Source organism: Lynx rufus, unplaced genomic scaffold (assembly GCF_022079265.1).
Source record: "Lynx rufus isolate CCGP_SWC_20201006 ecotype Redwood Valley unplaced genomic scaffold, mLynRuf1.p SCAF_9, whole genome shotgun sequence".
In the NCBI taxonomy this organism is placed as follows: domain Eukaryota; kingdom Metazoa; phylum Chordata; class Mammalia; order Carnivora; family Felidae; genus Lynx; species Lynx rufus.
In genome coordinates, this window is record NW_025814897.1 from 65,367,745 (window position 1) to 65,381,044 (window position 13,300).

Here is a 13,300-nt window from a genome sequence, read left to right on the forward strand (position 1 = left end):
CACAAGAACACATGTGAATGGCTGAAGCACTTCTGCTGTTATGCCTATGACAAGTTTATTAGTAATTTCCTAACAAAATCTCCTAGTGCAAAGCGCACATAATTATTTGGGACCTCCATCACCATATTTGGCTCTCATTTTCTCCTACAAATAATTGTGCCCAAATACAAGAATGTGAAGTAAAACTGAGCAAGTATGCCCACCACCTTGCTTTGAGGGCGCGTGCTCCTCTAAACAACTCTCAAAAACCTCGAGTTAACTGCAGCCACAGCTCGCCATCAAGCCTGTTGGTGGCTGTTCTTAACACTAGGCTGCCTTGAAGATCCCTGGCTCCGAGGTTAAACTGGTGCAAACACATGGCAGGGCTCAGCGGGGCTAAAAGACTAAAAGCTCGACATAGTCCTGTCCTTTCCCCCTCCCGTCTCCTCACTTTAGCGCTAGAAAGAGCAGCTCTGTTTGTACTATTCACCTGTGAAGGGAACCTTAGAGTTTCTTTTTGGTTCTAGGCACGGCATTGGATTTAGCAATGTATTTGGTTGCCGGTCCTTGGCTTGACGTCATGGGGGATTTCTCTGGTTCTCCCTTGAGTCTGGCTGGAAAGTTTCTGCTACATGCAGAACTTGCATGCTTCGAGTCCGAGTTGTCCGCGTTTTCCTTCTTACTGGTCACAGGAAATTTCTTTGCATAAGCAGTGGACTGGAAATAAAGGGAAAGGCCTGGATTACTTTTCAGACACGAGGCAATATCTATCAATTCAAAGAAGCAAGGGACTACAAAGTTGCCCAGGATTTGCAAGGCGGAGCACTCTCCAGAGGGGAGATAGAAACTAATCCCATTGTAGGGCTGTTATTAAATGCCCAAGTAAGTTCCTTTAGCACTTTCAGGAAAACAGAACTGTTTAGGGTTTGGTGTAGTGCAAACCACAGGCACAATTTCAGATCCTCTGCCATGCGAAACAAAAGTAAACATCTGGCAACATTTGCATAGGGAAGTTGGCCAGGACATAACCACACTCATTTCATCTTTACAGAATTCCAGGCCGGCCCTGGCACGTGTACGGCTGACCTGACAGGCACAGCACAGCACAGCTACGCCTCCTGACCTGGGCACAGTCGCTGCATATGGCCCACTCCTCGCGCTCTCGCCATTCTCTGTGCTCACTCCGGAGCCTGGCTTCAGATCCCGGTCACACCACATGGGCAGGTCCACGGACCTCTTGGAGTCTCGATGCCTCACGGGTAAATGGGGAAAACGTATTTGCACGTTTACTACATGGGTTTATTATGAGAATGCACTGAGATAGAGGCCATGAAAGTACTTCTTCAAGGCAACAAAACAAACAAAAGGGGTCTCAATAGGCAATTGTGTTTTCTCAGGTCACCTCACCCCACTGTCAAGGAAACAGTCTCTGATTCTGCTGTCATGAGGGAAGCAGAGTCCATTTTAACCTTAGACCCATTTTATAAGTAATCACTTCTCTGGGCGCCATGGTGGCTCAGTTGGTTAAGCTTCTGACTTTGGCCCAGGTCATGATCTTTTCTTTTTTTAATGTTTATTTATTTTTGAGACAGAGAGAGACAGAGCATGAACGGGGGAGGGGCAGAGAGAGAGGGAGACACAGAATCTGAAGCCGGCTCCAGGCTCTGAGCCATCAGTCCAGAGCCCGACGCGGGGCTCGAACTCACGGACCGCGAGATCGTGACCTGAGCTGAAGTCGGACGCTTAACCGACTGAGCCACCCAGGTGCCCCGGCCCAGGTCATGATCTTAATGTTCTTGAGTTTGAACTCCATGTGGAGCCCCGCATCAGTCTCCGCCCTGACAGTGCACAGCCTGCTTGGGATTCTCTCTCTCTTCCTCTCTGCCCCTCCCCCACTTGCATTCTCTAAATAAATAAATAAATAAACTTAACAATGACAACAAAAAAGAAGTGAGCACTCCTCATGAAATGAAGCTGAGCACAGAGTTCTAAAAGAGCAGAGAACGTATTAGGAGAAGGGGACACAAGCAAGGTGGGGGATGAGACAGGGGAGAATAGATACAGCAGGCCTCACAGACACAAAATGGTCTGGGAAGGGCTCGTAAGTTTAACGCTCTGGCAAATGCAAAGTTACTCTACATCTGGATCAATAATCAGGTTAACAATTTTCAAAGAATCTGAAAAGACTACATGTAACACTGTACAAATAAACCTGGTGTTTCTTTGATCACTCAGGCCCTTGTGATACAAATGGCCATGTTTTATGCCCGGTAGTAGGCACTTAATATATATTTGTTCAATGAATAAGTGACCTCCCAGTGCAGCAGCAGAACTTCGGGTCATTTACGATTTTTGGTACCTGTATTTAAAGAAAGAGAACATTTACCTGACATTTGCTTATTGCAGACAGGCCTTAAATATGTGTCTCTTCAGAACATCACTCATGTAGGACTTCCTAACCATGTCTGCTAATTCTTGAGCTGGTAATTTTGTACATTGAAAAAAATTAATTTGTATAAATTTAGAATGTAAAAAAGTCCTTTTCTCCATAGATTTGTTTCACCCACGAAAATGTCTACATTGCTTCTCTGTGTATTCTTTCACAAAATAGAAAATACTGAAAATGCATCAGCATTCCGTAATATAGATTGTATCCTCTCACTGAAAACTCCCATGTTCAGCAATACGGTGAGGGTGAACTCCCCTAATGCTCCAGTAACCGGCCGGAGAGAAGCTGCGTTGTTTAGAATAGCACTGATCCCAAAGACAGGAAACCTATCTTGGAAATTTCAATTCATGAAAGTTTAATCCTATTAAAAGGTGAATCTAAGCGTAACCTTCACTCTTTTGATTTTCCACCTTTTGAGTGATCATCCAAGTAGTTGAGGAAATGTCTTTGAACACGTCCACTACAACTACTGTTTTACAGAATAGGAACACAGATTCAGCCATTTTCTTTTTAATGTATTTATATTCATATGCAGCTCAACACTTCCATTCTTCCTCATGGTTCCATTTGTTAATGGACTTGAGTCATTAAAGTAGACTCAGAAGTTGCAGTCACCAGAAAGAAATACTCAGAGACAGTCTCTGTGGGCAGGGTTAGTGATGTAGATGATTTTTTCTTTTTCCCAAACGCATTAGAGGCTCTGGTGTTTTCTTCTTGGATAAGGTAACTTAAGATTATCCTCAGAATTTTCTGGCAAAGGGGAAAGAAAGAGAAAACTAAACCAGAATGTTTGGTTGCTTTAGTGCAGAAATATGGTATTTCTGTTTCATTCTACAGCAAGATGAGAAAATATTCCTCAGCAACATTTCATTATTTTATTTATAACTAATTTTAGTGATGTATTTTTAAAATAGGTGGTACAACCCCATGATTTAATAGTCACAGTGTTAAAAATCTTCTCCCTGCCCCCTAGTTGACTCTGCTCTGCCCCACATCAGGGACAACCAATATTATCAATTTACAGTGTATGCTTCCAGAGAGTTCATGCATCTTCAAGCAAATATTAAGTGGAACCAGATTGAATTGGTAGTCATTTCTGCAGGTCAAAACAGCCTAATAATGGCAATTTCATATGGTTCCATCTAATCCATATATTGACATGCTTTCTTCTCCCTGTTTTCACCCAAATGGTAGCTCACTGTAAGTGTTCTTTCACACCTTGATTTTTTTTCAACTAATGATTATTTTGAGGATCCTTCCACGTCCATAAAGAAAGAGTTCTCATTCTTCTTTTTGGCTCTGCAGTATTCTCTTGTTTGAATATTTATTTAGCCAGCCCCTTCACAATGGACATTCAGGTCGTTTCCAAACTTTTCCTAGTACAAATAATGCTTCTGTGAATAATATTGCACTTGTGCCATTTTGTACATGTGTAAGTATATCTACAGGCTATACATTTTAGAAGCAGGACTCCTGAGTCAAAACATCTATGGATTTGTAATTTTGAAAGGTATCGCCATATTGCTTTCCAGTGCCTCTGTACCAACTTATATTCTTACCGGCAACATATAAGTGCCTGTTTTCTTATTTCCTTTTCAATTTGGTATTTAATACATGTTAAAACTAATATAGTCAACCATGTTTTCTTTGAACTCCAAGCTGGCCCAAAACTGGCTGCACTGAAACAAATCTCAATACTTGTTCCTTTACTTCTTGGTAATATCAATGCAAATCTACTCACCTTTATACAGATGTTTACTGTAAATGCTTAGAAGCTTCTGTGTATATGTGTGCACCTTGTAAAACGGTGTGTGTGTGTGTGTGTGTGTGTGTGTGTGTGTATGCACATGTGCACACTTTACCATTTCCCTGCTAATTTGCAGTTGCATTAAGTTTAGAATGCCATTGTTTAGGAATCAGAATTGTAAGAGCTTTCCTGAAGCCTCTGAGTCTCCCCTCTTAAATATCACCTCTGATATTTGAAACTGTGCTCTGATGCTAACAAGACATGGATGCAGGCCGGCTCTCATGATGTCCTTTAGACTGAGCTGTAGCTTTCTTCACCAAGAGCCAAGCCACTCACTTCCTTGAACACAAATGGCCAAGGCAAATTCCAGCTTCCAGGCTTTTCTCAAGGAATATAAACAAATCTTAATGTTTCAGGGATTTCCTTTGTAGGTTATAGGTTATCTAAATTTTAGGTTTCTCTTTTTCTTCTCTCACAGTTGAGGGGATTCCTCAGGGATCTATGCTGTCACTGATGCAATTTTACAGTTTTGTGAGTAACGTGACAGAAAAATGAAAAGTGGAATTACCAAGGCTATAGGAATTACTAAGATCTTCTAGGTCATAAAAGGCAAATAGAAAGTGATGAACTCCCATCCTGTTGTACAGAGGGGGAGAAAGATGAGAGAGGAATTCAATATTCAGTGCTAGGGGAAAAAGAGTTTAAATGATCATTATGAGATTGTTGGCCATCATTATCAGTCCAAAAAGGATCTACAAATCATTGTAGATTGTGCTCTGAAGATACTAGGGTAACATACCATTGCACAGTGATCAAGAAAACCTAGCTATCATCAGAAAGCATTTTAGAGATAAAGAAAAAAATCCTTTATCCTTACATAAAATCATGAAGAATTCATACCTGAAACACTGCAAATCAGCTTGAACAGAGATAAAGGAACCAGGAAAGGTTTACAGACAGGTCACTAATATGATTAATGGATGGAGGTTTCTTTACGAGAGAGAGCTCTTTAGTCTAAAAATATAAAGAATAGAGGACATATATAATCACAATCTGTAGAACACACAAGGGGGAAGATCTCAGCTCTGTGCTGTAGTCAAGATGGTTATACCAGGGGCGGCCCCAAGCAGCATTTCAATTGTTCCTCATCTTTGACAGGCTCTTTCCACCTGGGACGGTTGAAGAATAGTCAGTCCTACTGGAGGTGGAATGATGGAAAAGATGACCTTACAAGGTTCCCTCCGGTTTCATCTTTTAGTAATTCAGCACCCATGGCCTGATTTCTTCAGCTCATATTATTAATCTTGGAAAGGGGCTCCATGTGTGCAAGGGGAGATATGTAACAAGAAAATTGGGCTAAATATACATATTTCATTATTCACTGGCATAACTTTAACCTGATGAACTCATCTGGTGATAATGGATGCAAAACCTGTAAGCTCTAGGCATATCCCTGCAAGTTAATACCAGTACATGATTACTAGAAACTGTTACCATTTCTCTGAATTTTGAGTAAAATACATGCTATTTAAGTAAAGTGGTTTATCGCCATAGCAACCATTTCTAGAGTCACACATTCAAATTATAGGCCTGCACAAGGTCCAAGTGACAGAACATTCTGATACAAGTTTTCAGCTCCAGTTTGCTTGCAATGGTCACCCACTTTCTCTCACATTCCTGTGGTTTTCAGAAAGAAGAAGGAAGGGAAAGAAAAACCAAAGGGAAGAAGAGTAATTAACTTCCAAATATATAGATTTCTTCTATAAGGCTATCTACATAAATAGCTGGGCCTTGTATGGAGTTAATGAAAATAAAATCTAACTTGCAAATCAGGGAGATATAAATTTCTCTTTTCTTTTTTAGTTGAAGTATAATTTACATACAGTAGAATGTACAAATCTCAAGTGTACAGATTGATGACTTTTGACAATGCATAGACCTGTATAACCAACACTCAATCAAGAAGTAGAACAATTCCCTACAAATTGCCCTGGGTCCACATCCCACTCAACTCCCTCCCATCCTGAGGCTACAGGTGTTCTGATATAGTTCAACATAATTACTTTTCTAAAACCTCATATAAATGAAACAACATACAGTATGTACTCTTTTGTGTCTGACTCCTTTTCCTTAACATGCTTTTTTAATTGAAATTTTTACTGAGATTTAAGAAAAAGAAATTTTTATTGAGATAATTATAGATGCTCATGGTATTGCAACATATGTTTTCGAGATTCATCCATGTATTAGTGGTTCACTCCTTTGTATTACCAAGTAGTATTCCATATTTTATGGATATACCACAATTTGTTTATCCATTCTTCTATTACTGGATATTTGGACTGTTTCCAGTTTGAGGCTCTTTATACATAAAGCTGCTATAAATATATTCTACAAATCCTTTTCTGAACTTATACTTGGGATTTCTGGGTAAATGGTAAGTAAATGCTTAACTTTATAAGTAACTGCCCAACTGGTTTCCAAAGAAACTCCATCATTTTGCACTCCACAAAGCAATGTAGGAAAATTCCAACTGCTCCAATATTTGCTAAATGGACTGGATTTTTTAGATTTTGGCAATTCTAGAAAGGATATAGTGATATATGTTGTGGCTTTTCCTGTTATCATTTGCATTTTCCTGATAACTAGTGATGTTGCACATTTTTTTCACATTCTTATTGACTATTAGTGTATTTTCCTATCTGAAATGTCTGTTCAAATCTTGTGCATATTTTAAAAATTGAGTTGCCTTATTGAGTTGTAAGAACTATCTCAATATTTTGGATACAAGTCCTTTGTTAGATATATTTATTGCAAATATTTTCTCCCTGTCTGTGGCTTGCCTATTCTTTTTCTTAATATGCTTTAGATGAGCAAATGCACTTACTTTGAAGAAGTCCATTTGATCTGACTTTTAAAGATGCTTCCTGATGTTCTACGAAATCTTTGACTACTCTCAGGTTAGAAGATATTCTCCTATGTTTCTCTTAGGAGCTTTATAGTTTAGCTTTTAGATTTAGGTCTACTATCCATTTCAAACTAATTTTTGTGTATAGTGTGAGCTAGAGGTCAAAGTTCATTTTCCCTCATATAAGTATCATATTAGCTCAGTACTGTTTACTGAAAAAAAAAATCTTTCCCCCTACTGAATGGCTTAGAAATCTGTCAAAAATCAATGGACTACCTAAGGGTGGGCCTATTTTTAGACTCTATTTTGTTTCCATGATGTATTTGTCTATTCTTACATCAATACCACATTGGACTGATTACTATAACTATATAGTAAGTGTTGAAATCAGGTCACATAAGTTCTCCAACTTCATTTTTTTGTGTTATTTTGGCTATTCTAGGTCTTAATGTATTTCCAAACAAATTTTAGAATCATCTTGTCAATTTCTAACAGAAAAGCGAAGTCTTAGATTTTAATTGGGATTGCTTTCAAGTCATAAATCACTTTGGGGAGAATTGACATCTTAACAGTATCAAACTTCCAATCCATAAACATAGTCTTTCTCTCCAAATATTTCCATTTTCGTCAATTTCAATGTGTTGTGGGATTTAGAATAAATATTGTACACATATACTGTTAGAGTTAAGACTAAGTATTTTATGTTTTATGATATTTAAAATGGTATTTTAAGTTTTGCTTTCTAATTATTCATTGCTAATATATAAAAAGACTATTTTTGTATATAGATTTTGCATCTTGAAAACTGTTTAACTCACTTTTTGTAGATCCCATGGGATTTTTTTTTTCCACAGTCAAAATAAAGACAGTTTTATTCTTCTTTTCCAACCTATATAATTTTCTTTTATGTGCCTTGTTGCATTGGCTAAGATCTCTAGTACAATATTAAAGAGAAGTAGAAAGGGTCATCTTTGCCTTTCTCCTACCTTCAGTTGGAAAGTGTTCAATATGTCACCATGAAGAATGATATTAGATACAGAGGGTTTTGTTTTAATATAAAAATCCCTTAATATGTGAAAGAAATTCCCATCTGTTCCTAGTCTACTGAGGGTTTTTCTCATGTTTAAGTGTTGAATTTCATCAAATTATTTTTTTCAAAATTACTGAGATAATCATGTGGCTTTTCTCCTTTACCTATTTTTTTAATATAAATTATTGTCAAGTTAGCTAACACACAGTGTATACACAGCTAACATATAGTGTATACAGTGTGCTCTTGGCTTCAGGAGCAGATTCCCATAATTCATCGCTTACATACAACACCCAGTGCTCATCCCAACAAGTGCCCTCCTCAATGCCCATCACCCATTTTCCCCTCTCCCCTGCCCTTCCATCAACCCTCAGTTTGTTCTCTGTATTTAAGGGTCTCTTATGGTTTCCCTCCCCCTCTGTTTACACCTATTTTTTTCCCCTTCCCTTCCTCCATGGTCTTCTGTTAAGTTTCTTAAATTCCACATATGATATCTGTCTTCCTCTGACTGACTTATTTCACATAATGCTCTCCAGTTCCATCTGCGTTGTTGCAAATGGCAAGATTTCATTCTTTTTCATTGCCAAGTAGTATTCCATTGTATATATAAACCACATCTTCTTCATCCATTCATCAGTTGATGGACATTTGGGCTCTTTCCATAATTTGGCTATTGTTGATAGAGCTGCTATAAATATTGGGGTACATATGCCCCTATGAATCAGCACTCCTGAATCCTTTGGATAAATTTCCTAGTAGTGCTATTGCTGGGTTGTAGGGTAATTCTATTTTTAATTTTTTGAGGAACCTCCACACTGTTTTCCAGAGTGGCTACACCAGTTTTCATTCCCACCAACAGTGCAAGAGGCTTCCCATTTCTCTCATCCTTGCCAACATCTGTCGTTTCCTGTTGGCTGTTAATTTTAGCCACCCTGACCAGTGTGAGCTGATATCTCAGTGTGGTTTTGATTTGTATTTCCCTGATGATGAGTGATGCTGAGCATCCTTTCATGTGTCTATTGGCCATCTGGATGTCTTCTTTGGAAAAGTGTCTATTCATGTCTTCTGCCCTTTTCTTCACTGGATTATTTGGTTTTCAGGTGTTTAGTAAATTACTTATAGAATTTGGATACTAACCCTTTATCCAATATGTCATTTGCAAATATCTTCTCCCATTCTGCTGGTTGCCTTTTAGTTTTCTGGATTGTTTCCATTGCAGTGCAGAAGCTTTTTACCTTGATGAGGTCCCAATAGTTCATTTTACTTTTGTTTCCCTTGCCTTGGAAACATGTCGAATAAGAAGTTGCTGTGACCAAGGTCAAAGAGGTTTTTGCCTATTTTCTCCTCTAGGGTTTTGATGGTTTCCTGTCTCACTTTTAGGTCTTTTATCCATTTTGATATTATTTTTGTGTATGGTGTAAGAAAGTGGTCCAGTTTCATTCTTCTGCATGTTGCTGTCCAGTTCTCACAGCACCATTTGCTAAACAGGCTGTCTTTTTTTCCACTGGATACTCTTCTTTCCTGCTTTGTCAGATTAGTTGGCCATATGGCGAATTATATTTGTTGATTTTGGATGTTAATCCAAAGGAATCCCAGGAATATACTGTATACTTGACCATGATGTGTCATCTTTTTAATATATTTCAGGATTGTTTGCTAATATTAGTTTGGGATTTTTATGTCTGTATTTGTGAGAGATATTGGCTAACAATGATCTTTGCTTATAATATCCCTGTCATGTTTTGGTATTTAAGTTATACTTGCTTTATAAATGAGTTGGAAAATATTTTAAGAGTTTGTGTAACAAGCTTTCTCTTCTGTAAATATTCAGAAGAATTAACCAGTGAAATCATTTGAGATTGGAATTTTCTTTACTGACAACTTCTTAATTATGGATTCAATTTTTAAAGTAAATATAGAACTATTCATATTTTCTGTTTTGCATATCTACTTTGATGTTTTTTAAATAAATCTGAACATTTCATATAAATTTTCCAATTTGTTGGCACTAAGTCATTCACAATATCCTCTTGTAGGGAGAGTGCTTAACTTGTTGTTCTTTTTCTAGCTTATTGAGATGAAAGTTTAGATTCATTGTTATTGCTATTGTTTTAAACCATCAATATGATTTTATATTTACTCACATATTTACTCTTGCTGATGCCCTTCATACTTTTTTGCAATCAATATTTCTATCTGGGATTCTTTTATCTTGAGAATTTTCTTTGAGCATTTCTTATGGTAAGATATGCTGGTAACAAATTCTTCCATCTTTTTCATACTTGAAAACATCTTTTATTTTATCTTTATTTTTTTTAAATATGAAATTTATTGTCAAAATGGTTTCCATACAGCACCCAGTGCTCATCCCAACAGGTGCCCTCCTCAATACCCATCACCCACCCTCTCCTCCCTCCCACCCCCCATCAACCCTCAGTTTGTTCTCAGTTTTTAAGAGTCTCTTATGTTTTGGCTCCCTCCCTCTCTAATCTCTTTTCTTTTTCTTTTTCTTTTTCTTTTCCTTCCCCTCCCCCATATTTTTGAAGAAAATTATCACTATAGAATTCCAAATTGGCAGTTTTTTAAGATTTATTTCTGTTTCCACTTAACACTTTAATGACATCACTCCATTGTCTTCTGGCTTCCATTATTTCTGTTGATGCATCAAATGCTGTTCCTTTGATGCCAACATGTTCCCCAGCCCCACCCTCCTAACCCTGGATGCTTTTACAATTTTCTCTCCCTAGTCTAAAGAATTAGAGGACAGAATTCAAAGCAACCACAGACATAAGAAAGTAATGAGGGAATCCCTGAAAGGAGAGAGCCAGAGAAGGGGCATCTTAAATTCTTCCCAGCTAAAGAGAAATGAACTGACCTAAGGTTTGAACTGCTGGCTAAGAGAAAACTTGCAATTTGTACCCAACCAACTAATTGCCTGGTAAAACAGAAACATCAACACTTTTTGGAGGAACGCAGTTGAATCCAGAGTCAGCACAACATAACACTTCTAATCTCTAGGATACAGTCCAGAACTACTCAACAGAAATAATAATCAATAGAGACAAACCCTGAGGTGACCCAGATGTTGATATTAGCAAACAAGGATTTTAAAGCAGTTATTACAACAATTACCAATGATGTAAAGGAAAATATTCTTTGAGGAAAAAAGAAGGTCTCTGAAGAAAAATAGAAATAACAAAAAAGAATGAAATGGAAATTTTAGAATTTAACATCTAAAATTAAATATTCACCAGGTAGCTTTAACAGAGAAATAGAGACTGAATCAAGCTGCAGGGAAATGATACCAGATGGAAAACTGGATTTTCAGAAATGAAAGAATAACAGAAATGGTAAAATACCTGGGTACATATAAAAGACAAAACTTCCTGGAAATATTTATGACTATTTAAAGCAAAATTAAAACATTGTTTTGTGGGGTTTATAATTATGTACCTATAATACATGTGACAATATTAGCCTAAAGGCAGGATAAGAGATGAATGGACTCAAATTAATATATTTTGAATTAAAAAAAATTTTAAAGCCCAGCGATTAATCTTATGACCACTATTATAAATTCTTGATCAGATATATTGTTTATATCTGTTTTGATCAATTATTTAGCTGTCATTTTTTCCAGGAATTTCTTTCGAGGAGAATTCTTCTGTTCTGTCATTTTGGCCAGTCTTCTGTCCCTCACATGTTTTAAAAGCTTGTTATGTGTCCTGAACCTGTGAGCACTACTGTATTAAAGAGGGGTCATACACTGTCTAGGGCCTGGACCTTCAAGAGGTGTTTTTTGGTTTTGTTTTTTTTTTTTTTTTTGGAGTGTGTTACTTGCTCTCTGTTGTTGTGACCCTGGTTGCTTTATGTCCCTACTCGTAGTGATGTTTTGGACCCTCTACCAGGTGTGCTTTGATTTGTTCATTGAAGTAGCCCTGTGGACTGCCAGGTTGTCCTTGTAGGCCCCAGGAGCCGTCTCTGTCACTCTGTAGCCCAGACTCTTGGAATTCAAAGTACTCCGGCATCTAGACTGCTGTGTTTGAGGGACAAGGGAACTTCAGGTCCTTTGTTTTTCTGACATGTCGGATCTCCTCTCAGCCAATTTTTTTTTAATTTTTAAAAAAGTGTTTATTTATTTTTGAGACAGAGAGAGACATACCACGAGCAGGGGAGGGATAGAGAGAGAGGGAGACACAGAATCCGGAGTAGGCTCCAGGCTCTGAGCTGTAAGCACAGAGCCCGACGTGGGGCTCAAACTCACGAACCACAAGATCATGACCTGAGCTGAAGTCGGATGCTTAACCAACTGAGCCACCCAGGCATCCCTACAATATATTTTGAATTAGAGCAATATTTGTTAAAATCCAACCCAGTGGGTATCCTAACAGCTAAAGTCCCTAAGGGGAGCTGAGCAAAAGCCAGGCTTGGGACAGGATAGAAATGATTTGAAAGGATTCAATAATACATTCCTTCAGCTGTGGAAATCTGGCTAAGCTTGTGGTGAAACTTAATTGGAGTAGCAGGGACAAAAGCCTTATTGTTTATGGAAGCCTATGAATCCAAATTGGCAACTGGCATTGTAAACAGCTTTGGATCAAAGAACAACATGTCAAGATTCATGTTAGCACAGTTACTTGCACCTGTATTAATCATCTATTGCTGCAGTTATGCTACTGTCTTTGGGAGGACGGTAGCATTTGGGAGGTCCCCTAAATCACCTCTAGTTTCCATGATTCACTAGGAGGACTCACAGGACTCAGAATATAGGTGTACTCATGCTACAATTTATTACAAAGCACAATTAGCAAAGGTCAAAGGTACTTGAGGTGAAGTTCAGTAGAAACCAGGCTCAAGCTTCTAAAAGCCCTCACTCAGGAGTTATACAGAATGCATGTAATTACTCCAGCAACGAGCTGTGACAACACATATCAAATGTTGCCAACCAGGGAACGTCTTAGAAATGGCACCCTGGCTTTTTATTGGGAAGTGGTCATGAAGGCAGTCTCTGCCTAGCACCTACCAAAATCCCAGACTCCCAGAAGGAAAGCAGGTTCCAGCATAAACCATATCATTTGTACAGAGTTTAAATAGAATAAATCATTTTTTAAATATTTATTTATTATTTATTTTTGACAGAGGGAGAGAAAGAGTGTGAGTGGGGGAGGGGCAGAGAGACAGCAAGAC

General features: G+C 38.0%; 1 protein-coding gene across 2 annotated transcripts in view; it reads right to left on the reverse strand.

Moving 5' to 3' along the window:
* Positions 1–483: 483 nt before the first annotated feature.
* Positions 484–13,300, reverse strand: part of STK33 (serine/threonine kinase 33) — a 67,724-nt gene continuing 54,907 nt past the window's right edge. For both annotated transcript variants that reach the window (XM_047072435.1, XM_047072434.1), the window contains one exon: positions 484–696. In XM_047072435.1, coding sequence (XP_046928391.1) covers positions 484–696 — 213 coding nt within the window. The remainder of the gene's footprint in view (positions 697–13,300) is intronic.